At 40.7% G+C, this 25,869-nt stretch overlaps 1 protein-coding gene across 3 annotated transcripts in view; it reads right to left on the bottom strand.

Annotated features, from left to right (window-relative positions):
* The window catches only part of MPPED1 (metallophosphoesterase domain containing 1), an 84,399-nt gene that overhangs the window by 20,346 nt on the left and 38,184 nt on the right, over nt 1-25,869 (bottom strand). For all 3 annotated transcript variants that reach the window (XM_083615991.1, XM_083615993.1, XM_083615992.1), the window contains one exon: nt 25,331-25,556. In XM_083615991.1, coding sequence (XP_083472117.1) covers nt 25,331-25,556 — 226 coding nt within the window. The remainder of the gene's footprint in view (nt 1-25,330; nt 25,557-25,869) is intronic.

Genomic DNA, 25,869 nt, shown 5'->3' with positions numbered 1-25,869 from the left:
AGTTATGGGAACTGTGTCAATGAATGTCTTTGCAATGTACAAACAGATTCCCAGTGATTTCCAGTGGATTTCCAGTGGACAGTGCTCATCCAAGCCCCACTGAATTTCCTGGGTACATCTTCTGATGCAAATGGTGATATGGATTTGCTTGCAGGATCATCAGATGCTATATTTGACTAGGTGCCCCCAATTACAACCAGATATCTATAGATATCATTGGAGTTTTTGGTGCATTTTTAAAGCTGATACTGGATAAACAAATGGAATAAGGAATAACAAAGTTATCATATAGAAAAGGTCAAATACTGAAGAAATCTATAGTTACAGTAAAGTATAACAAAGGAATAAATATAATCTCTATTTTTTCACACCACTGAAACTGAGGGTTTCATCGGTCCTAAGCAATACATGCAAAATCCCACTGCTATCATTTCCTCCATTAGTCCTAATATTCATAACCCACATTTTTCTTCATAGAAAATGTGTTTCCCTTTATGAATAGAAATGATCGGCTTATTATGGGACAAGAAATGTCCATCCTTCTCTTCCCTTGGAAGTATATATATGTAGTATATATTAAGATCCGCCAAGTTATGGAAGCTGAAGCTGTTCTTTTATGCAAAAGTAGCGCTAAGGCGTGTGGTTTGCCATTATTCTGTCTCTCTTATGATAATCTCAAACCAGACCAAAATCTGGCTAGAAAGATGAAACCCTAGAAAAGATCTGGTGCACGAGCCTCGTGTTCTTTCTTGCCTTTGGAAAGATACCTCTCCACACACTTCATAGGCCTAACAGACACACATACAAAACCATTCTAGGAGTACAGCATTGAGGTACCTTTTCGTGAATCATTATAAAACATCTTTAAAATGTAAAGTGTAAAGAAGGAAACTATTGTTCTTTGTGCACTGTAACAAAAAAGATTGTTACAAGAAAAGGGATTGCAACCAAACATCAAGAAGAACTTTCTGACAGTAAGAGCTGTTTGACGGTGGGACAATCTCCCTTGGGAGTAGGTGGACTCTCCTTCCTTGGTGCTTTTAAAACAGAGGTTGGGTGGCCATCTGTCATGGGTGCTTTAGTTGAGATTCCTGAATTGCAGGGGGTTGGACTAGATGACCCTTGGGTTTCCCCTCCAACTCTACAAATCTATGATTCTATGAATAATCCTATGACACCCCCTCCTCCATTTAAAGATGATTTAAACTGCAATCCTATAAAGTGTCTACTCACAAGGTCCATGCTTTAAAACACCATGTCCAAGTACACTTTCTTTTTGCCCCAGAGCTTTCCCTGTGTAAACCTGCTACTTAATGCTGAAGTGCAACAAACAGCAATTTGGTTTTTCACAGCTGTTTGCTCCGATTCAGCTTTAAAGTGCAGCCCATGCCTGGAAAGCATGCAGGAAAGGTAAGTGTGGATAAGCCCCAAGTCCTGCTGACATGAATGGGGCTTACTCCCATGTTTGTGGGTTTAGGACTGCTAGCTGGGGCTGATGGAAGTTGGAGTTCAGTGACATCTGAAGATCCACAAGATCCTCACCCCTAATTTAGATTTCCATGGAAAGCCTGGCAGCATTAAACAGACAAAGGATGTTGTTGTGATGCCAGAAGAGATTGATGGATTAGCGATCAGAGAAATTAAGAGACAACTGGAGATGGCAGAGAGAAAGGGCCTAGTGCACAAACTGAGGTGACCAGAGAAGAAAAAGCTTCTAAGCTCTTGGCAATTGATTTGGAAAAAGAACGGAAGACGTGGAAGAAAAAGGATTTCCCCCTATTTCCTCAAACCAGGATGAAGCATGATGGGACTGGAATATATAGAACTGAGTATGGTTTAATGAAGACACAACAAACAAATAAGTACGGACTATTACACTATTAAGATTTGTTAGAACCCTTGGGGAGAAATTCATCACATTGGATTGGAGAGGGATTATTTTGGGCACTTAACGACAACAATAATTGAAGTACTTATGTACTTTTTGTATGGAAAAAGGCGAGCATGAAGGTTGAGAAAACAACCCCTAGCAGACTGAGAAAAAACTGGACATTAATACAAGCTAGATGTCATCCTGGAGTGCATACTTTGAATAATTGTCATACACATAATTGACAGACAGAGAATCGGAGGACCCTCTTTTCCTCCCCCACCTTTCTCTTCTTATCTTGCTTTTCTATTATCTTTAATTCTTGTTTTCTCTCTGTTAATTCTATCTATACTTATGCTTTGTTTTTTGACGTTTCCTACGTTGGATTAATGAAGATACACACAGGAAGGTGATGAATGGAAGATAAAGGGCCCTGTGTGAGGGGCAGGGAGAGAGGATCTCCCAGGGTGGGAGGCTGGGGGAAGAGGGGGAAGCTCCTCGATGAGAGCTGGGAGGGTTCACTCTTCTACAGTATGTGTGGAATAAGGGTTAAGACAGGAGTCAGCAACCTAAAGCCCATGGGCTGGAAGCAGCCCACGGAGGTCGTCTGACCAGCCCCTGAACCGCCCCCAAACCGAGCTGCCTGCTTGTGTGCTGCGCTAAACTGGCATAGCGTGGGGACTCGCTTCTGCGGCACCAAAAATCACATCTACGCAGATGCCGAAAATCACAGGTGTGCATGCACAGACGCCGGAAATTGCAGGTGCATGCGCAATCTAGCCCACACAGGGATCTCTGTGGGACCGATCTGGCCCAGGCAAGATAAACCTTGCTGACCCCTGGGGGTTAAGATATCATTGTGAGGGAGGGCTTTGTGTTTGTTTTCTCTTATTTCTCTTCTCTTTCTTCTTCTTTATTTCCTTCCTTTGCTTATTCTTGCTTGTTTCCTGTTTATCTTCTTTAGACCAATTTGGCTGTTATTGTATTCATGTGGAAACTCTTAATGAAACTTGATTTTAAAAAGATCTTCACACTTAATTTAGAGCATTTGATTAAATATCTGGAACTAAGGTTCTGAGTACCTTTCTAGGATCTTCTCTGTGATTTTTTTTTTATAAATATGGCTCATACAACTTTTTATTTTACTTTCTACTTTTATTTTACTTTCACTTGATTAAATAAAAGAAGTAAAATTTAAGCAGATGTCTGGAAAACATTCCCTCACATATTTCTGTAACGCTAATCTACTTAATGTATCTAAATGGCCATGCATTTCACTAAAGAAAGTATTCATGACAAAGCACCGTATTCTGACAGATTTCCTTTCCAAAAGAGAACACATTTCTTTCAGTATTCTGTATCCCATATAAACTGAATGTTGTTAATGCTGTGACAGAAAAGGTTTTGCTACACACAAGGCTCCAGGGAGAAGAACTGAATGGCAAAAAAAATTGTTTACAGCCTAATTAACCTTATGTTAAAATGTATGAACAACTTTTACAGGTCAAATACAAAAGGACTGAATTTCTGCTAGCTCTTGGATGCTGCTTTATGTACCGAATGTCTGCCTCTCTGCTGTAAAGTAACCATTGGAATAATTTTCCTACAGAATGATAGTTGCTATGACAACCATAGCAAATTTTCCTTTTCTGAAACAGATGTCTCATTTAGTTGAAAATTAGAATGTGAAAAACCCATGGGAAAAATTAATTCAAACTTTAACAGAACACTGACTACAATATAATCTCTTATGGGTTAACCCCTTAACATCTCTTTGTACTCCTATGTAACCTTCAAATAAATTCTAATTAAACCAATTTAACCTCTTATAAATGACCTCTTTAGCTATAATTAGCACTTTAGTTTTCTCTGAAGTATTCATTTCTGCTGCCATAATAACAGAAATAAGTGAGACTAAAAAAAGTGGACAAGCGAATTTCAGACTAATTATTTATCAGTTTCTGGTTTTATTCAATGTCTGCTTTAAAAAGGGCCAGTGTCATTCAAATGGTGCTATTTAAATGGGACGCACCACATTTGTACATGTAATTTACTCTACATGGCTATAGTGCTTTCTGTGGATTTGATCTTTAATTGACATGGAAATTGAGGGTTTACGCCCCTCAAATGACTTTAACAATTGCAGAAATGAACAGGGCATGAACACAGGAAAAAAAGGTCCAGATGCAATCTGGTTGTGGTCTCATTTCTCAGAAAAGTACAATCAAGAATTTCACTATTTTGTTTCCATAAATTGGCCCAAGAACATGAAGTATTGTTTTTTCTAGTTTAAATGCAGATAACTATAAGTGTAATAAAGAATCTATACCTGCCTTCATTCATGTAAGTTAAACAAGCCACTGACAGTAATGTAAGAATGCTCCCTTACATAAATTGGTGAGCAAAATAAAAACAACAAAACACCCTTAGAGCTCAGTCTGGCACATATACATGCAGAAGCAACCCCTACGAAGGATAATCTCAGAAAACTATGCATAAGATTGCAACCTTAGCTTTCTACTTCCCACATTACTCGTAGAATGTAGATATTTTGTAATCTGGACAAATACACTATCTATTCTATATAAGAGGAAGACATTGCTGTAATTGTCCCAAAATTTGAAAAAATGCCTTATAAAGACTGTTCTGGTGAATTCCTTATTTCAGTTTATCAAACAATGTATTCTTGTAGTGGTCTATAGCTCATCAATAAATTGCACATTAAACTAAGGCTTTCACATTAAACTAAGACACATTTATTGTTGTCATCATCCTATTATGCGGATGAAATAAAATTGTTTCAATCCTGCACACTCCATCATATTATTTCCAGTTACCCAGGTTCTAAATATATTGGTCATGATTCTCTTCATCTCACTGAAAGAAAATGGAGTTATAAACCAGCCTTTTGCACAGCTCCTATTCATCTAATGGGGCTTGCACGGAAGAACTTCCTTAACAATCTACTCAACCAAGATCAATAACATCAGAGTAATATTTGGGACGCGGGTGGCGCTATGGGTAAAACCTCAGTGCCTAGGACTTGCCGATCGCATGGTCGGCGGTTCGAATCCCCGCGGCGGGGTGCGCTCCCGCTGCTCGGTCCCAGCGCCTGCCAACCTAGCAGTTCGAAAGCACTCTTAAGTGCAAGTAGATAAATAGGGACCGCTTACTAGCGGGAAGGTAAGCAGCGTTCCATGTGCTGTGCTGGCTTGCCAGAGCAGCTTTGTCATGCTGGCCACGTGACCCAGAAGTGTCTGCGGACAGCGCTGGCTCCCGGCCTCTAGAGTGAGATAAGCGCACAACCCTAGAGTCTGTCAAGACTGGCCCGTATGGGCAGGGGTACCTTTACCTTTACCTTTAATATTTGGTTACAGATAGCTGCGGAATACTGTTATTTGTCCTGAAAGTGTCAACAAGCAATAATTCAAAAGGAAGCCCTAAAATGATTCAGAAACTTAGTGAACAAACAATATTAATCAAGGACGCCAAGACATTTTGGCGCCTCCTGCTGCCCCGCCATAGCCAGGGAGGAAGGGTTGAGTGAAAATCTACATCAGGAACAAGGGAATTGGGGGGGGGGCATCAGGATCTGCTGCCCCTGTGGATCCTGCCGTCTGAGGCAGTCACCTCTCGTTGTTTGATGGGTGGGCCAGTCCTGATAATAGTACATTTTCACAAACATGCCTTATAGCATGTCAGACCCTTGGATTCATCTAGCTCAGAACCTCCCACACTGACTGGAAGCAGCCCTTCGGGGATTAGGCAAGAGTGTCTCCCAGCCCTACCTCTCCCCACTGGGGATTAAGCTTCAGTTCTTCATTATGCAGAGTGCTTTACTACTGAGCACCAGGGAAAGTTGAAACCTTACACACTATTTGGTGACATGTTGGTTGGCCTAATAAAAGTTATTGCCCTAATGTAGTTTTAAACTCCACAAAGGAGAAAGAGAAAGCAGAAGGAGGAGAAAGCCCCCCTCCCATCTCCAGGTGTTGATGCCTCCAGGTCAAGTGCAGAGTGACTGCAGAAAAAGTTAACTGTGTTGGCCAGCAGTCCTAGCCCCTTTTCTCACGATATTCTGCTGGGGTCTCTGGGGTGTCTAGCAAGTGACTTAAAGGTGGTAAAGGACCCCTGACAGGTAAGTTCAGTCGCAGACGACTCTGGGGTTGCAGAGCTCATCTCCCTTTACAGGCCGAGGGAGACGACGTTTGTCCACAGAGTTTTTCTGGGTCATGTGGCCAGCATGACTAAGCTGCTTCTGGCGCAATGGAACACCAAAACCAGAGCAGCGCACGGAAACACTGTTTACCTTCCCCGGCGGAACGGTACCTATTTATCTACTTGCACTTTTTGGCATGCTTTCAAACTGTTAGGCTGGCAGGAGCTGGGTCAGAGAAATGAGAGCTCACCCCGTCGTGGGGACTTGAACCGCCGACCTTCTGATCAGTAAGCCCAAGAGGCTCAGTGGTTTAGACCACAGCGCCACCCACGTCCCTACTCACCCGCATCCCTACAGCAAGTGACTTACTCTGTCCCAAATTAAGCAAATAGGTCCCTGGGCCAGGAAAAGTATGAAGTGGCAGCAGAGGCTGACAGGGCCAATGTGAATAGGCACCTACTCTCTTCAGTTTCATTTGTAAGTATTCTAATAGCAGTACTCATTGTTTTACTTGAATATTCACAACATTCTTAACCATCTTTGTTTGCCCCAAAGGGTATGGCAGAACTCCATGACGCATTTAAATTTCAATGAGGCACAGGTGAAGTTTCCAAGGGATTCTGTCTTAAATTAACATTTTTTAAATGAAAGGGAAAATGAGACACAGAAATCAAAATTTACTGGTACTTTTTTCTTTTCTTTTTTGCATTTCCTGTATTAGCTATTGTTTTTTTCTCCTTTTTCAAATTACACATGGAATCATTCACCTTTTGTTTAACAAGAGAATTCATGCATCTCTGACTGGAAAGAAGAAAGACTCGAGCTGTGACTAATGTGAAATGATTGTTTCTAAAAATTAATTTGTTATAAAACAATGGAAAATAAAACTAAGTAAGTCTTATCTCCATAACTAAGACAGACAAGATAGGAACACATAGAAAATAGTGTTAACAGAATGCTGAATATATACAATTGTGTTACCTCCCCTCCCACCCCGATTCTGCCAAAATTTAGTCTGGTATGCCGGGAACAGCTGGCTGGGCCAGGGAGGTTATCAGTGCCTCTTTACGAAAGGGGGTGGTCCCTGCCTGTTTGAAGGAGGCAGTGGTAAAACCACTCCTTAAGAAACCTTCCCTGGATTTGGAAAACCCAACTAACCACCGGCCAGCTGCTAATCTCCCTTTCCTGGGCAAGGTTCTGGAGCCAGTGGTCCCAGACCAGATCCAAGTACTTTTGGAATAAACTGATTTTCTGAATCCATTTCAATCGGGGTTTAGGCCTGGTTTTGGCACAGAAGCTGCTTTGGTCGCCCTGTATGATGACCTCTGTCGAGAGACAGACAAAGGAAACATGTCCCTGTTAATTCTTCTCGACCTCTCAGCAGCTTTCAATACCATCAACCATGATATTCTTCTGGAGCGATTCTCTGAACTAGGGCTGGGTGGCACCGCTTTGCAGTAGTTCCTGTCCCACTTGGATGGTTGTTCCCAGAGGGTATTACTTGGGGAATGCTTTTCAGCCCTGTGGAACCTTCAATTTGGGGTTCTGCAGGGCTCAATTCTATCCCCCCACATTGTTTAACATCTACATGAAACCACTGGGTGGGGTTATCTGGAGGTTTGGAGTACGTTGTCAGCAGTATGCTGATGACATTCAGTTCTATTTCTCCTTTACATCTGCAGGTGAGACAGTATCAGTGCTGGACCAGTGTCTTGCCTCAGTAATGAAATGGATGAGAGCCAACAAACTGAAACTCAATCCAGATAAGACTAAGGCACTGTTAGTGGGTGGTTCCCTAGACCAGATGGGTGGGAGATCACTTGCTCTTGATGGGGTTACACTTCCTCTGAAGACCTCTGGGTATATAAATTCAAAAGATGATGATGATGATGATGATGGAAGGAAACATTCAAGTTCTGAGGTAGGTGGGAATAAAAAGTCACATATTTAACATTAAGATACACACAGCAAAAAAAACCAACAACTCAATGATAGTTCAGCTTCAGCCAAATGTAAGGGACACCATGTGGCTATTACCTTTTGGTTCTCCAGTTTGAGGTGAACTCGCTATTTTTCACCTCTGCAGATTTACACCCATAATTAAAATTGGTTTAAATGCAATAAAAAGCAGTATTTTATTAGGGTCTTACCTAAGCACCTTATAGCCTGGCCTAGTAAATTACCTCGAATTATGTATGATCAGGTCTCAGGACATTCTTCAAGCACATTAAAGAATAAGAGCATGCAATTGTAAGACGGTGTTGAGTCTCTGCTTCACCAAGTTTGACATACTAACAGTAAGGCCTTCTGTCCTTGCCTCATCAGTGCTTGCTACACCTTAGGCTCCAGAAAACGGAACCCAGTACTTTGAATAAGAGAGCACACCCTCCTGCTTTAGATTTGTATACAGATTGAGAAAAGCTAAGAAGCTAAGGAACTTCTGATTCTTTGTCCACTACAGTCGTACCTTGGTTCTCAAATGCATTGATACTCATACGTTTTGGCTCCCAAATGCCAAAAACCCAGAAGTAAGTGTTCCAGTTTTCCAACGTTTTTCGGAAGCCGAACGTCCGACGCAGCTTCCGCTTGAGTGCAGGAAGCTCCTGCAGCCAATCGGAAGCCGTGCCTTGGTTTTTGAACATTTCGAAAGTCGAACGGATTTCCGGAACGAATTATGTTCGACAACCAAGGTACAACTGTATATATAAAATTCTCCCCGCTCTCTCACACACATTCTCTCTCCCCCCCTCTCTTTTATTCTCTCTTTCTCTTTTTTTCCCTTCCTTCCCCCCCCCCTCAGTCTCTGAATTCATGTTTTAGTATGGACAAAAAAAGAAATCTTTGACAATAATCTTTGTATTGCTCTTTATAAACCCTAATAAAATTCATTTTTAAAAAATAATACACAGATCACCTGGCCTGCCTAAACTGACTAGGTTTGCTGCTAAACGTCTACTGTAGCATCCAGTGGCACTTGGATCATTGTTATCCGTCTTCAGAGGGGTGAATAACTAGAATCAGCAGAAATTCTATGCTCAGAAATTATTCAATGGGACCCACCAACTGGCCAAACAAATAGGTAATGAGCCAACCATAAGTATAGTGAAGGTCTATACCAGCTGGTTTTCCTAGGGTAAGGACATCTTAGAAAGAGCTGTTGCAATTTGTTCCAGAGTACAGATGGTCTCTACCACCAGGTTTTGTTGTAGGAAACCAGTGTCTGTCCAGACATGAGACATAAGAAATACTGCCTCCTTCAGCTTGCTACTGGAATAGTAGTCTGGGATGCCTCTGTACAAGTCAATCGAATTGGAAGCAAGTTCCACATTACTCTGAATAATGAAGGAGCACACAGCTGAATTCAGAAAGAACAACAGGCAGATTAAGTTGCTAAATATGGTATCCACATTAAAGGCTGTCCCAACATATGTGGGATATTGTGCATCTATATCACGTCCAGCTGCCCTTGTACATGTGCATTTCATTTACTCTAAAGGAACCACCCTGCTGTGTAGTCTGGCATCATTCATCCACTCAGTTTTTATGGAGAATCCAGATGACGCTGTTGACAACCTGTTCCAGTTTTCTCCATTTAGCCTTCACCTCTTTGTCAAATCTTCTTGTGTACTTTTAAATATATAGTTTAAATACAATTGCAACACCAGACTATTAGGGGAAACAGGTAAAAAGCTATTAAAGCTTTAGACACAGTCATATAAGACGGATGGGAAACTTTTTGCCCTGAGAGTCATGTACAGCAAGTGGATGAGTATTTGGGAGCCACAAACCAATGGGCATGGCTAGAGGCAGCGGTGTCCGGTGTCTGGTGCCTGGGCTATGTGGGAAGCTTGCATGTGGGGAGGAGAGGTTTAACCCTATTTGGCAGTGGTGGCAGCAAAGTTGCTAGAGGTACCAAAATATGTGGTGCCAGATATTTGATGTATACCTGAAGGAGCATCTTCACCCCCATCGTCCAGTCTGGACACTGAGGTCCACCTCCAAGGGCCTTCTGGCAGTTCCCTCACTACGAGAAGTGAGGTTACAAGTAACCAGGCAGAGGGCCTTCTCGGTGGTGGTGCCCACCCTGTGGAACGGTATTCCATCAGATGTCAAGGAGATAAGTAACTATACACCCTTTAGAAGATTATCTGAAGGCAGGGAAGTTTTTAATGTTTAATGTTTTATTTATGTTTTTGTATATGCTGGAAGCCACCCAGGGTGGCTGGGGCAAACAAGTCAGATGGGCAGGGTACAAATAATAACATTGCTATTATTATTATTATAATTATAATTATTATTATTATTATTATTATTATTATTATTATTATGTCACAGAGGAGCCCCACGAGGGCTACATGCAGGTTGTGGGCTGACCATGTGGCCCACAATGTCTATCCCCCATTTAAATACAACCATTTTTAAAAGTAGGAAGATTATAAACTCCTCTTTGAGTGACAGCAAAGCACTCATTTGTCATAGGAGCTCAAAGGGGGAGGAAATGGAAGAGGAAGGTAGTTGGAAGAGGGGAAACTACCATTATGAGCCTGGAAACAAAGGAAGATTTCACCTTGCAATAAAACTCTCAATGCCTGAGGAATGAAGTTATCACCCCTCTTTTATTGTCCATTCCAGGTCGCCCAACCACTGCCACAGTGTCCTTTCTCTTGGCAGATCAAACTAAGCAGGTGACAGCAAAGGTTGCAAGGTGTTTAGCTGGGGCAATTAGAATAAGATCCACTATTTGACTACTGATTCAAAACCCTAAAGTGTATTTTATATAATTGACTTCTTGTTTCTATTCTTTGTATATCGTATTGTTGTTTTATTGCTATGGCCGATGGCTGACGCAAATAAAGATTCATTCATTCTCACAGCAAAAACAGCATGAGCAGAAGCAAGCACCATTCTCCCTCAGCTGCCACAAGCTAGCCAGCTCTGAATAGTAGATGGGTGAAGCCTTGGCTGGAACACAGGTGGCTGAGACCCCTATTGCTTGGACTTGCATGCTATTTTTTTCTTCTTTTAAAAATGGGTTTGCTAATGTGCAAATAAATACATTTTTAATATGGATGAAATTGCAGTGCTCTCCCTATTTATAATGTTGGTTAGTAGACAGGGTATAAATACTCCTAAATAAATAAATATTTCCCGGAAAAAGGGACCATTGGTTCTGGAGGTGGGGGTGGGAATCCCATCTCTGCAGCTCTGTTTATTAATGAGTGTATGTACCAACACACACTCATGGCATCTCTCCATGAGTCACTGCTTTTTTTAGGTATACCCATGAAGAACAAAGGTTGGACTCTAATGATGGCTTATTTGCACTGTCTTATACTTTTGTGGTGTAAAAGAGTAAAGTGTGCCTTCAGCTGTAATTCAGAAAAGAACTGTGTCTGAACACAGTCCAGTCTGAAACAAACAAAGCCAAGAACAAGCTATGTGTGAGCCTCTTTGTAGAATGGGAATTTCTCTGTGTGAACAGGAATCCGGAAGATTAACCTCTGTGGCTTACATAATTTGATAAATTTCCACGAACTCCTGCTGGTGGGGGATAAATTTGAGAAGGACAAAAGACTAAAGAAAGTAGGATATATGTGTAATAAACATATTTTAAAAATTTACAAGGAATGCCTAAATAAGATCCACTTTTCAATTTAATTTCTCACATAAGGCTTTCATTTTTTCCCCTTCCAAAATACCAGAAGTAATTAGACCATATGGACTAGCTGCTTGCCAACTTTTTTTTCTAATTCAAAGCAGGCTTCAGTTAAATAAGCAGAAAATAATAAACTGAAACATGTGTGTGTGTGTGTGTGCGCGCGTGCATATTATATGTCTAATATGTAGGCAAAAATTATTAAAAGCTGAAACTATCTCAGTAAAATAAAGAGGACAAAAAGCACCTCTTCTGACTTTCTGCCTTCTGTTTATCTGGTTAACGACAAATTAAGTGCACTAAAACAATGGCACAAACATGATATTTCAGAAAAAGCTCTGCCATGCACCTTCTCATTTGTACACAATTTGTATATATGGGTGATATAGTAGTGAGCTGCTGGTTATTTCTACAGAGACAACCAAAATCTGGCTGTTTGGATTTGTTAAGTAAATGGGCAGTCTGCCTCACCCCAGAACTGTGGCCAGAAGAGAAGGGAGAATTCTACTCAGATTAAAAATTATTGGCTGGAGGGAAGCATTGTTGGAGTATCAAAGGCAGCTTTCTATCCTATACACATTTACCTGGGAGTAAGTCTCATTCTACACACATATTGGGATTTGAATCTGAGTAAACATGTGCAGAATTATACTGCACATCTGGAGCTAACCCATTAGTTTAAATGGCTCCAACCCAGCTGCATATGCCTATATACCACAGATATGAATGGAACTTAAATATAAGTAATTGTACAGTGACTTTTGCCTTTATGGCAAGTAAATGGGGTTTATCCATGGATGCACAATGGCAAGATTGCCCCTTAAGAATGGGCACCCTATTAAATTAAGAACAATTAGTAGCAGAAGTTTTTATTTTATAGCATAAACAAAAAAACCCACCTAAAACGTAAAAAAAACCCAGATGTTCCTCATAAAATTAAACTTTTAAGGAAACGAGGAAAAAGAAAAAGAAAAAGAAATGCTTTCGGGGATTGGTTTTTTAAAATTCCTGTGCTTTATGAACTGCTTGAAAATGAAGCAATTCCCCATAGTGAAATTACAGGTCTCTTATTTTGTAGGCCTTAAATTAAAAGACAGCTGAATGGAGTACACTTCTTAACTTACTCTGAAAATTCAATTATTTTCTCTTAAGTAACTGAAAACTGAACTACGTGTTATAATACATGCATGCAAGGATTAACTCCCTTCAAAAATAAGCAAAGATTTTTGACTATGATTACGGTATAGCAAATAAAGATTTAAAATCATTGTGCTGAAGTAAGAAAATTCATACCACAATCATACAAGTAAGAGTCTGGTATACTTTTGAAATTATCCTGCATATATGACCATTATAATAAGCAAGGAAACAAACAATTAAATTTAACTGGATGCTCATCCCTGGTTGTGACTGAGGAGGAGCTTTTCATCCCATTTTTTGTACCTGCTGAGGAGACACATGCTATATAACATACTATAATCTGTCACTGTTTGTATTCCACTTCACGGTTGTTTTTTACACAAAGCCCCATACATCATTAAAATGGTGCAAGTTCTTCATGCAAGTTTGGCATGGGTTCACCCACTGACCTACTACCTTGTCACTGCCCCAGCCTCCTTCAGTATTATTGTATTCGCATTTTTGCATTGAATTTGTTCCATTTGTGCCAACAACAACAAAATGTACCTGTTCAGCCATACAGTGATCATTCTGTCTGCTAGTACAAGCTAAAATGCTGGATACTTTCCAGAAACATATTTGGGTACTTCACATTCCTAGAAAACTAGATCCTAGAAACTTTAATCCCAGGCAAGCAAATACAACATATGGAAACCCTGAGAATGTGCAGGAAACATACATTGATTATTTCTGGGACAAAGGGCACACATATGCATGTCAGGAGCTCAGCCTACAATCGAGTAGGACCCTGGCAGAGACACCTGCCCGACTGGCATGTTCTTTCCCTCCTGGTCGATCATTTAGGAGCTTCAAAAGCTTTCTTCTGCCGGAACATTACAGCAACCGATGCCAACAGACACCGGCACACTTTGGGATCCGCAGAGTTTGCGAGGTTGCGTAACAGACCTCAGCAACTCAGCATTTTGGCTAATCTACTTTATTTACATATAAACACACACGGAGCACTGGAACATGGCACCCTCTCTCTCTAGCATTAGACAGCAAAGAGAAAAAACAAAGGACAATAGTCCCACTTCATGGAACACAGTAACACAAACATCCTGTCTCCGTCACTTCGCACTTTGTGGAGTCAAAATATACACTGTCATGTGATAGACAAAAATCCCATAACTGCAATCATGCAGCAGGAATTCTAACAATGCATGTACATCATCTGATGACTGAAGCCTCAAATGATGACCACTGTATTCCATGGACTGAGCTTTCATATCACATTCACAGTGCTTTTCAGTGGAATCGCCTCTAACATTCAGCTACTAGGCACAGTGTGTATAATATGTGTGAATAGAGCCCTTAAATGAGAAGTGAAAAGCATAAAGGTCCAGAATAGACACACCTCAAGACATCAGTTATTTTCCTTTCCATTTCCAAAATAGCCAAGTATTAAATAAATTATTGTAAGGCCCACGCGGTTGAAAAAAGTTATATGAAGTCCATACTTTTGCATTATATTGTTTAAAAGAGTGTGAAATGATAGCATTCACATTGAATGAAGTTTTAACTGTATGCTGCTTGAGTATAACACAATTACACAAACTGTGCATGGCACAGAACTGTTAGGTTGCTTCCACACTAGTTCCTTTCTCTGGAATTGTAATTCTTCATTCACTTATTAATTTATGGAGAATCTATATGACATTGTTGCAAAACCACTGCATGCTTGTTTTGTCTGAGATAATCACCCATGTTTTCCCCCCAGACCTAGCCTGGCCTATACACAATCAGTGGGTAGACTAGTGCTGGGTAAATATTTGCAGTACAGCTAGGCAGTGAAAAGCCTTCAGTAATCTATAGCCATTATGAAGGATGTGGTGTTCACAAAGTAGCAAATGCTGTGAGAACAGGAATGGTGCAAGCACGTATCTGTTTTCTTCTGCGATTTGCTGGGAGTATGTTTGAGTCAGAGTTGAGAACGATACCTGAAAGGGTAATGAAGAGTTTTGAAGAGAAATGGTGGCTTCTAGAATGGAGAACCCGAGTAAGAACAACATTGGGAATAAAATGTCAATTCAATTGTAAAATTAGCAAAGATATATCATAATTGTGACAATATATGTTGGAAATGTAAAGAAAAGGAAGGAACCTTTTATCATACGTGGTGGACCTGTCCCAAGGTGAAAGACTTCTGGGAAAAGATTTATAATGAATTGAAAAAAATATGTTGAAATATACATTTATAAAGAAACCAGAGGCCTTTCTTCTTGGAATAACAGGTTTGGAATTGCCCAAGAAAGATGTTAAATTATTTTTGTATGCCACAACTGCTGCTCATATTTTGTTAGCTAAAAAGTGGAAAACCCAAGAATTACCAACAATAGAAGAATGGCAGATGAAGATGATGGATTTTTCGGTGCTAGCCGACCTAACCGGAAGAGTCCGTGACCAGAAGGAGGAGGAGTATCAGGAAGAGTGGAATAAATTTAATGATTATTTAGTTAAATTTGTTAAGTTAAACTAACTGAAAATAGCTTGCAGATACTTAATGGGCTTAGGATTTTATTTATGTTAAGTGATGAATTAATATGTTTAATTCCATAAGGTGAAGATCTAAGGATGTTAATGTTTAAGTTAAATTTCATAAAAATTGGGATTTGGAAAACCTTTAAAAGGACATGCAATGAAATTCAACCAAGGGGAAGCGAGGAAGTCACTTAACAAAGTTAATAACTGTAATTTTCAATAAGGCTATGATTTATGTTTGTTTGTCGTGTGTGTTTGTTTGTTTATAATATTGTGAAAACTAATAAAATTTTTGGAAAAACTAAAATAAAAAAGTCAGTTCAATGCTCTAATAAAAACGGTGCCTGTTGAATGCTAAAATATTTTTTTTTAACATGCTGATCAATTCTGTATTTTTAAGAAAAGATTAAGCATCTGTCACGTTTAACTTTAATTTACTGAACATCTGAAATAAAGTATCTTCTCTATGCTCCAAAGAATACTAAACCTTATCAAATTTAAGACATCAACCTCCCATCATATAGCAATATAGTGGTACCTCGGTTTTCAAACGCCTCCGTAGTCAAACGTTTCGGATCTCGAACGCCAAAAATCCAGAAGTAAATGCCTTGTTTTTTTAATATGCCTCAGAAGTCAAACAGGAAACATGGCTTCTGCTTTGAGTTTTACATATTAAGGCTTCCGTTTTGAGGCTTCAGCTTTCAGTTTTCAAACATTTCGGAACTTTAGCGGACTTTTTAGGCATGTAAGTTTAAAAGCTATATTCAGATTAATTCAACATTAATTTGAAGACAGAAATGCAATCCTGAATTTCTCAACATAGGAGTGGACACTAATATTTAAATAAGTTACATTTAATTAAATAAGTATTTTATTTCAATTGACATACACTTTGACAATAGTTAAAATCTGCACAGCGTCTGAGAAAAGATAGTGGTACCTCGGGTTAAGTAATTAATTCGTTCTGGAGGTCTGTTCTTAACCTGAAACTGTTCTTAACCTGAAGCACCACTTTAGCTAATGGGGTCTCCCGCTGCCGCCACGCCGCTGGAGCACGATTTCTGAAGCAAAGTTCTTAACCTGAGGCACTATTTCTGGGTTAGCGGAGTCTGTAACCTGAAGCGTATGTAACGTGAAGCATCTGTAACCCAAGGTACCACTGTAAACCTATCAATCTTGATGTTGAATAGTATTTTACTTATGCATTGTATTTTACTTATGGAGAAAAGTGAAAGAGAAACAATGAAAGAAGCTCTGAGAAGTATCATCAGTAGGAGAGGAATGAATGAAATAACTGGAATATGAGGTGACACTGTGGATTGGTAGTTGCTGTAAGTAATATAGAGACTGCAGTGGTCAGATTATCCTAACACAATCCTAACAGATTATCCTAACACAAGGTTCAAACATTGTGTTTATGATCATGTGAATCATTCCAGCCAATCTGGAGTTCTAAATTCCATGAGCAATCCTGGTTTGCAACCTGGTGATCAGTTATTGGATGTCAATTTCAGTGATCACAGGAACAATTTTTCAAATTCTGAGGTTGTACTGCTGGCCGATAAATGTGATTAGCAAGCTCGCTAATTATACTGTATATGTGAAAGAGCACAGTAACAGCTGGGAAAACATAGGCAAAAGACCAGATGCCTTATCCAGATGTGCTCTTGTGCAACTGTTGGGATGATGTTTGTGCAACCCAATTAGAAAAGGAGTAATCACATCTATCAACTGGGAGGAGGAGTAAAGATCTGAATCCAGTTTTCTTTGACAGCTTATTTGAACCTCACTTGTGCAATGGAATAATTGCACACTTTTCCTCATCAAATACCCTGTTCAGTCAGCAAATTTAGAAGAAACTCTACATCAATCTTATCAAGGAACAGAGTGTTCAATTGTTTTCTCACCTCTTAAAATATTTTATTTTGTGAAAGCTCATTTCCTTCTGAGAAGAATGGATAGCACATAAGAGAAATGCAGGGTATATCTTTGCATCAACCCACCACATTATAATTCTGATCTTTTGAGGCTTTATGAGGATGACTAAGTTCCAGAATCACTTTTGGAAAGCAACAATGAAACCATAGTTATATGGTGGAAAGCTACAATCCTATATATGAAAACCTACAAGGGAACAATTTACTACTCCTTAACACATTGCCTAGGTGGCACTGTGGGTTAAACCACAGAAGCCTAGGACTTGCCGATCAGAAAGTCAGCGGTTCGAATCCCCGTGACGGGGTGAGCTCCCGTTGCTGGTCCCTGCTCCTGCCAACCTAGCAGTTCGAAAGCATGTCAAAGTGCAAGTAGATAAATAGGTACCACTCCAGCGGGGAGGTGACTGGCATTTCCATGCGCTGCTCTGGTTTGCTAGAAGTGGCTTAGTCATGCTGGCCACATGACCCGGAAGCTGTACAACGGCTCCCTCGGCCAATAAAGCGAGATGAGCGTCGCAACCCCAGAGTCGGCCACGACTGGACCTAATGGTCAGGGGTCCCTTTACCTTTAACACATTACCTAATGACTCATCCAAAACAGCCTCTGGAAAGCGGCAGCAATCTCCTTCATGCAGTAAGAAGAGGCAGGTGTTTGAAAACCTCTTCCTAGCACTTGCCCTTTGCCTGGTAGTCCAGATGAGGATAAATCAAGAGGGGTGAGGAGCTTCCAGAAAACAATGACCTGAGTCTCGCATCTTACCCCATTCTTATTCCAAAGATTAAGTATTACTGATTAAGCAATATCTATTTGTTTGGGCAATGACAGCAATACACTGAACAGAACCTGTCAGGAGGAGGGAAGTCCAGTTCATTTAGCCATTTGGGCACAACAGCTGCCACTAGAAAGAGCAAGGTTCTGCTTCAGCAGGATCTCTCTGCAATTTGTGGAAGTGTTTGCTATTGTATAACATCATCTACTGTTTCCGCAGTGCAGAATATATTATTTAAGAACACCACTACTTTTCCTTCCTTGTACCTGCAATGCAGGTCTTTTTTGCATCTACATCCATGATTCGATGTTTCGACTGTGAAGATACCAAGAAAGAGTCCAGAAATATTGTCAAAGGATAATTACTATGTTTACATTAGATTTACAAATTAGTAATAGGTGCCAAAAGTGGTATGCCACAGAAAAAATACTATTGGGAATGGTAGTTATTTACTTCGTAATTGTAGAAGCCAATCTTAGTTTTGTATTGGCTGTATGTATAACAGATACAAAATTAACTTGGAAGATCAAACTGAAAACAGCAGGTGGATAGGCAGAAAATACAAAACCATTTGGATATTGGAGATAAATGGGTGCATTTCAAGTGAAATGTGGTTTTAAATTTAGATAAATGCACAACAATCAGCAGGTGGGGAGGATTAACACCAATACAAGCATCAAGCTGGTGAATGCCAATTTTCATTTTTAAAAAATTGCAATATATTTCACAGTTTACTCACACTGTGAAAATTCACACTGAGGTATGTGCATTAGGTCTGACAACTTGTTTCCTATATACCAGACTTATGTGACTTGTAAAGAACAACAATATAGAACCGTAAACCAGACACCTCAGTATTTTTTTTTAAAGGTTAAAATTGTAACAAAGTTTACTGTGGGTTTATTGAACTTCCAATATAAGTATACACCTTGATTATGCACACCCAGTATTCCCTGTATGCTGTACTAAAACTACCAAAATGGCAAAGAAAAAGCTGCATTCTGCAACCTGTATAAATAAAACAAATTTTCCTGATTTCACCAGGGATGAGATGAGAAGTTTGGCAAGGCACCAAAGTACTACCTGAAGACCAATGGAAAATGTTATGTAACCACAATACTGGCTTCTGATATTTTACCAGATGTTTTGCAAATGCTTTCACTTCTATTTTAGCAGCCATATATTGCAGTACTAGAAATCTTATTGTTTTAAAACAGAAGTTGACCCCCCCAAAGCACATAATATTCTTCACATACAGTATTATCATATTCTGTACTTTTTTGCACTTCAATGGAACTGTGGAATACACATCTTCTTCATGAAAAATTGGGACATTCCAATCCTACAAAACACATAGAAACAAAATCACAAAAAACAAAATCCACTTTGGTGAGGTTATCACCCAGCGGTTGTGAAAAACAATTAGGCTATGTAAACCGTATGAGCTGAAGAGCACTGTGATGTGCTCCTTACCAGAACTATGCCGAGTGCCAACGACTGCTGGACAGATCACCAATTCCACAATGGCTATGAAGATTATACCTCAGGACTGGTTTGCTGAGAATGACAGTGACATTGAATGCATGATTGACAAGAAAAGGAAGGCCTTTCAGATCTGGCAAAGAGATAGAAACTGTGCCACTAAGAAAAAACTCTATGCCAACGCTAAGGCTGAGGGTCAAAGAAGAACCAGAGAACGCAAAAACACCTGGTGGGTAAAAAAAGCTCAAGAGATCCAGCACTTAGCCGACACTCATAATGCACAGAGTTTCTTTAAAGCCACAAAGACTGTCTATGGGCCAACAAATCATGGCTCAACAGATGGTACCACACTTCTAAAAGATAAAGAAGCTATTGCACTGCACTGGAAAGAACATTATCAGCATCTCCTTAACCACAACTCCCCCATAGCTGCTGAGGTCTTCTCACAAATCCCACAAAAACAAATTAGAAATGAGCCTGCAGTATCTCCAAAACTGGGAGAGTTGTGTACAGCTATTAAGCAAATGAAAAACAACAAAGCCAGCGAACCTGATAAGATACCTGTTGAAGTCTTCAAAGTGGGTGGAATTGAACTTACACAACTTCACAAGCTAATCGAAAAAATCTGGGAGAGAGAGGAGATCCCAACAGACTTTAGGGATGCCAAAATTATCTCTTTTTAAAAAAGGTGAAAGAATGGATTGCAGAAGCTGTCAAGGTATCTCTTTATTAGCTGCAGCCAGCAAAATTCTTGCAAGGATCTTAGCAAACCGTCACCTCACAATATCCGAGGCTCCCCTTCCTGAATCCCCAAATGGTTTTAGACCTTCTAGGGGGACAGTGGACATGATTTTCACCGCTTGAATGTTTCAAGTAAAATGCAGAGAGCAAAACCAACTCCTGTATATGGTGTTTATTGACCTGACTAAGGCCTTAGTAAATCGTAATGCCCTGTGGACTGTCCTTATGAAAATTGGTGTCCAGATAAATTTGTAAAACATCCTTCAGCTCCTCCATGATAATATGACAGCAACAATCACAGATAACAATGGCTATTCTATTTATTATTTTCATTTCCATGATCCTACACATTGTTGAAGGAAACTCCCCACCGGAGTAGAAATCATATATTGAAGAGATGGAAAGCTCTTTAATCTGAGTAGGCTGAAAGCAAAGAGTAAGGTTACCATAACTTCCGTCATAGAGCTTAAGTATGCTGATGACAACGTAGTGTGTGCACACTCGGAGGATGACCTTCAAACCATCCAAAATATCTTTGCAGAAAAGCTTGGCCTATTGCTCAACATCCAAAAAACCAAAGTGCTGCACCAACGCACAAAACAACCTCTCTGCAGCACCACAAAACCAACTCAATGGTGTAACATTGGAAAGTGTCAATCACTTCTGCTACCTGGGCAGTTATCTTTCCACAAGGGCCAACATTGATGCCAAAATCCAGCATCACCTGAGCACTGCAAGTGCAGCTTTCTCCCAATTGAAGGGCAGAGTGTTTGAGCACCAGGACATTCACAGGGAAACCAAAATACTTGTTTACAAAGCTATTGTACTACCAACCTTACTGTGTGCTTGTGAAACATGGACCACTTATAAATGCCATCTCCAACTCCTTGAAAGATTCCATCAATAGTGTCTCTGAAAAATTTTACATATCACTTGGGAAGATAGGCGAACTAATGCCAGTGTACTGGAAGAAGCAAAGATCACTAGTGTCAAAGAAATGATTCTTCAACATCAGTTCTGTTGTACTGGTCATGTTGTTCGATGCCCAATTATCGTCTTCCAAAGCAACTACTCTATTCCCAACTTAAAAATGGAAAGTGTAATGCTGTTGGTCAACAAAAGAGGTTTAAAGACTCTTTAAATCTTTAAAATTGTAGCACAAACACCGACTATTGTGAAATACTAGCCTGCGAGCACTCCAACTGGAGAACAGCCTTTACCAAAGGTGTCATGAACTTTGAAGACGCTCAAACTCAGGACAAAAGGGAGAAACGTGCTAAGAGGAAGGCATGCTTGGCAAACCCTCACCATGATCAACTCCCCGCTGGAAACCTATGTCCCCATTGTGGAAGGATTTGTGGATCCAGAACTGGCCTCAACAGTCACTTACGGACTCACTGTTAAGACCGTGCTCATGGAAGACAATCTTACTTGGCTACGAGTGATCGGCAAAGAAGAAGAAGAGTTCCTGCATCACCGTGGCTGGATACATCTTATACAATTGTAGAGTTGGAAGGGACATTGAGGGTCATTTGGTAAAACCCCCTGCAATGCAGGAATCTCAGCTAAAGCATCAATGAGAAATGGCCATTCAACCTCTGCTTAAAAACCTTCAAGGAAAGAGGGTCCATAACCTCCCAAGAGAGACCGTTCCACTGCAGAACAGCTCTTACTGTCAGAAATTTTGCCATGGGTTCGAGTTCTACCCTCCAGAGAAGGAGAAAACAGACTTCTCCATCTTCCATGTGAAAGCCCTTAAGATATTTGAAAATGGCTAGCATATCTCCTCTCGGTTTCCTCTTTTCCAGGCTAAACATACCCAGCTCCTTCAACCATTCCTCATAAGGCTTGGTTTCCAAACCTTTGGTTTCCAGACCCTAGATCATCCAGACCCTTGATCCAACTACTCTGTACACATTCCAGTTTGTCAACATCCTTCCTAAATTGTGATGCCCAGAACTGGACATAGGACTCCAGGTGTGGTCTGGAGTCTATTACTTCCTTTGATCTGGACACCATACTTCTCTTGATGCTTCATCAAGCGAACCCACTCCATTGAAATCCCCCATCACTATATTCTATTGTCACATATATCAAACAATTTCTCTTTCAATGTTTTTTTAAAAACATTGGCCCTCACTAAGCTTAATTCCTTAATTCACACCCTCCATCAACACTGGAAAAAAACGTAGGGAAATACATTTTCTGCATGTTTTTCATTCCACAACTAATACTGGCTTTGGAATGGGGATTTGCATCAGGGTGTCAACATAAAGGGAAGAGTTGGCTATCCCTCCCTTTTCCACGTTGGCTCTCCATAACCTGCAGCTGTTTTTAATCAAAAGAGTAAGACAAAAGTGATGATTTGGGGAGATGTATTTCACATACATCTCTGGCATCATGCCAACTTTGGCTCCAAGAATAATATTTCACATTTTTGATGACATGGGCTGTAGACTATAAAGGCTTATGCTATAATAAATCTTTTGGTCTTAAAGGTGTCTGAAGACTCTTATTTGTTCATTGTAACTATCAGGGCTACCCGTCTCAAATTTCTTATGTAGCCATTGACTCACACCCATAAAACGTTGGAATCAAACACAACTCTGCAAAATTTCATACAGGAGTTCTCCTCAGACCCATGAGCAAGCAATCTTTTTTTTTTGTATGTCGCCTTTTGAAAGTTAAATCCATGCTCAAGGCAGCTTGCTCTCTCTCTATATATACACGGACATATTGAACAATTTCCATATGAATAAGAAAGCTAAAATAGCAATACAAAAATTTGCTATCAATAACAGAAACGACCTCCCACCGCCATTGCAACAAAACGTCCTAAACAACACCCCAGCCCAAGAGTTTGTTCAGCAGCCTCAACTTTTGTAGCTGGAATTAGTCAGGGCCCCGCCCTCCCAGGTCAGGTGGGAAAAGGCCTGCAATGAAGGGAGCTGGTCTTCCAGGACTTATAGCCAATAGGATGAGTTCCACATACTCCAAAGTAGCTCAACAGCGCCACCCGGAGCGTCCAGGATTTCTCACCTCCACTGTGAACCTGGATTAGTAGTTACAGTGGAATCTTGGTTCTCAAAGGGCTTAGTTGACGAACAAATTGGCTCCTGAACGGCGAAAACCCGGAAGTAAGTAAGTATTCCCATTTTCAAATGTTTTTTGCAAGCTGAACATCTGATGTGGCTGTTGGCTATTGTTTCCAGGGTGCCTGTGCCAATTGGAAGCCGCACCTTGGCTTTCGAATATTTTGGGAGTCGAACAGACTTCCAGAACAGATTAAGTTCGAGAACCAAGGTTCCACTGTATTTCTGAACATACACCCTCAAGTTAAGCCTCTTTTCACAAAGATTAACTGGCCAGAACTGATTAGCTTTTTTTTACTTGTAGGTACCTATTAGTTTCAGGGACGCGGGTGGCGCTGTGGGTAAAACCTCAGCACCTAGGACTTGCCAATCGCATGGTCGGCGGTTGGAATCCCTGCGGCGGGGTGCGCTCCCGTCGTTTCGGTCCCAGCGCCTGCCAACCTAGCAGTTCGAAAGCACCTCCAGGTGCAAGTAAATAAATAGGGACCGCTTACCAGCGGGAAGGTAAACGGCGTTCCGTGTGCTGCACTGGCTCGCCAGATGCAGCTTGTCACGCTGGCCACGTGACCCGGAAGTGTCTGCGGACAGCGCTGGCTCCCGGCCTATAGAGTGAGATGAGCGCACAACCCTAGAGTCTGGCAAGACTGGCCCGAACGGGCAGGGGTACCTTTACCTTTTTACCTATTAGTTAGAAGGGATGTGGGTGTTGCTGTGGTCTAAACCACTGAGATTAAGGCTTGCCGATCAGAAGGTTGGTGGTTCGAATACCCGCGACGGTCCCTGCTCCTGCCTGGCTCGGTCCCTGCTCCTGCCAACCTAGCAGTTGGAAAGCATGTCAAAGTGCAAGTAAATAAATAGGTACCGTTCTGGCGGGAAGGTAAACGGCGTTTCCGTGCGCTGCTCTGGTTCGCCAGAAGCGGCTTAGTCTTGCTGGCCACATGACCCGGAAGCTGTATGCCGGCTCCCCTGGCCAATAAAGCGAGATGAGCGCCGCAACCCCAGAGTCGTCTGCGACTGGACCTAATGGTCAGGGGTCCCTTTACCTTCACCTATTAGTTATTATTATTATTATTTATTCAATTCATATCCCTCCTGAAGGCACCCAGGGTGGCACCCATAATAACTAGGCTCAAAGTAAATTCCTGATTGGCCACAGAGACCAGTGCCATTCTAGATAGAGCACATCTCATGACTGGGCAAATCATCAATCTTTTCCTGCTTCTTTTGCTCTCAGGTTCCCATAGACTTCAAACTGGGTTGAAGGGAGGAGCCCTTGGCAGTAGGGTATAGAAGCTTCTCTGGCAGCTGATCAGTCCTTGGATATGGAGGAGATTCACTGTGTCTGGTGGCAAACTATCATCATTCTTTTGTATTTATGGGAGATCTTATATAAGATGGGGTCTGCCAGTAAGGAAAAGGCTTTCCTGCCTCCGATCAAAGTCCTATCTGAAAATGCCAGGGATTATTCTGGGTTTCAAAACATCTATCATGCGTCCTCTTGTGTATGAGGGAAGGCAGAATATGTATATCCTTCCATGCTATACAGAGTTTTTATAAGGACCTGTATTCAAATATTTATAATCTGCTCCCTGATAAATTGAAGACACTTTTTAGTTGATCAAAAGTTCTTAATTAATCTAATTTATAAATCATTTAACTGATGAAACCTTATTATAAAATATATGGAATGGTTTCTACAGTGCTTTTTTTCTAGAAAAAGAGGTGTGCTGCTGCCCAGATCGCAGCGACCTACTGCAGGCCGTCTCCAGCATGCAGCTATGAGAGCCATTCCGGCAGCAACACTAAAAAGGTGCCGGAACGCAACAAAGGGGTGCCGGAATTCACCACACAGCAAGTTCTGGCTGTAAAAAAACCCCGGGTTTCCATTTTTTCCTGTTGTATAACCATCAAAATGAGAACAATTTTAGAATGAATCAATTCTGTTAAGTTTTTAAATACTTACCAAGGGGAGCCATATATCCTGAAGCCCCTTACTGTCACTTCTGAATCTTGAAGGTATATGCAATTTGTTAAGAGAGACTGCACATTTTCGTAGCTTTCTGGCTTCAGCTTGGATACAGAGGGGAAGTAGTAAAAGTCCTGCTTGATTAAGTCCGCCATGAACTCTTGGTCAAACGTCAGTTCATGATTGCCTGCTATCACAATCTTGTATTCATATGGTAGGCTGCCTAAATGGTAGGGAGAAAACACAATAAACCCATTTATTGTTACACTTATTTTTAAAAACCCCAAAATGAAGTATGCATATTCAAATTATGCCACCGATGTTGCCAATCATTCCAAAGGAAGTTCAAAGACGAAACTCATAGTGGTTATACCTAGGAAAGCAATACAGTTTGCACTTCTTCAAGTGCTTGGCAAGTCAAACCCTTTAAATATTTGCTTCTTGTGGGATAATAACCAAAGTGAAGAATTGTTCAGCGATTTTTGCACATATGTAGAAATTTTACTTACCATAATTAAAAGTTATAATTCATTGCA

This window comes from Podarcis filfolensis (genome assembly GCF_964270895.1).
Source record: "Podarcis filfolensis genome assembly, chromosome: 5".
In the NCBI taxonomy this organism is placed as follows: Eukaryota; Metazoa; Chordata; class Lepidosauria; order Squamata; family Lacertidae; genus Podarcis; species Podarcis filfolensis.
The sequence above is the reverse complement of the archived record's forward strand: the minus strand, read 5'-3'. Positions and strand labels throughout refer to the sequence as shown.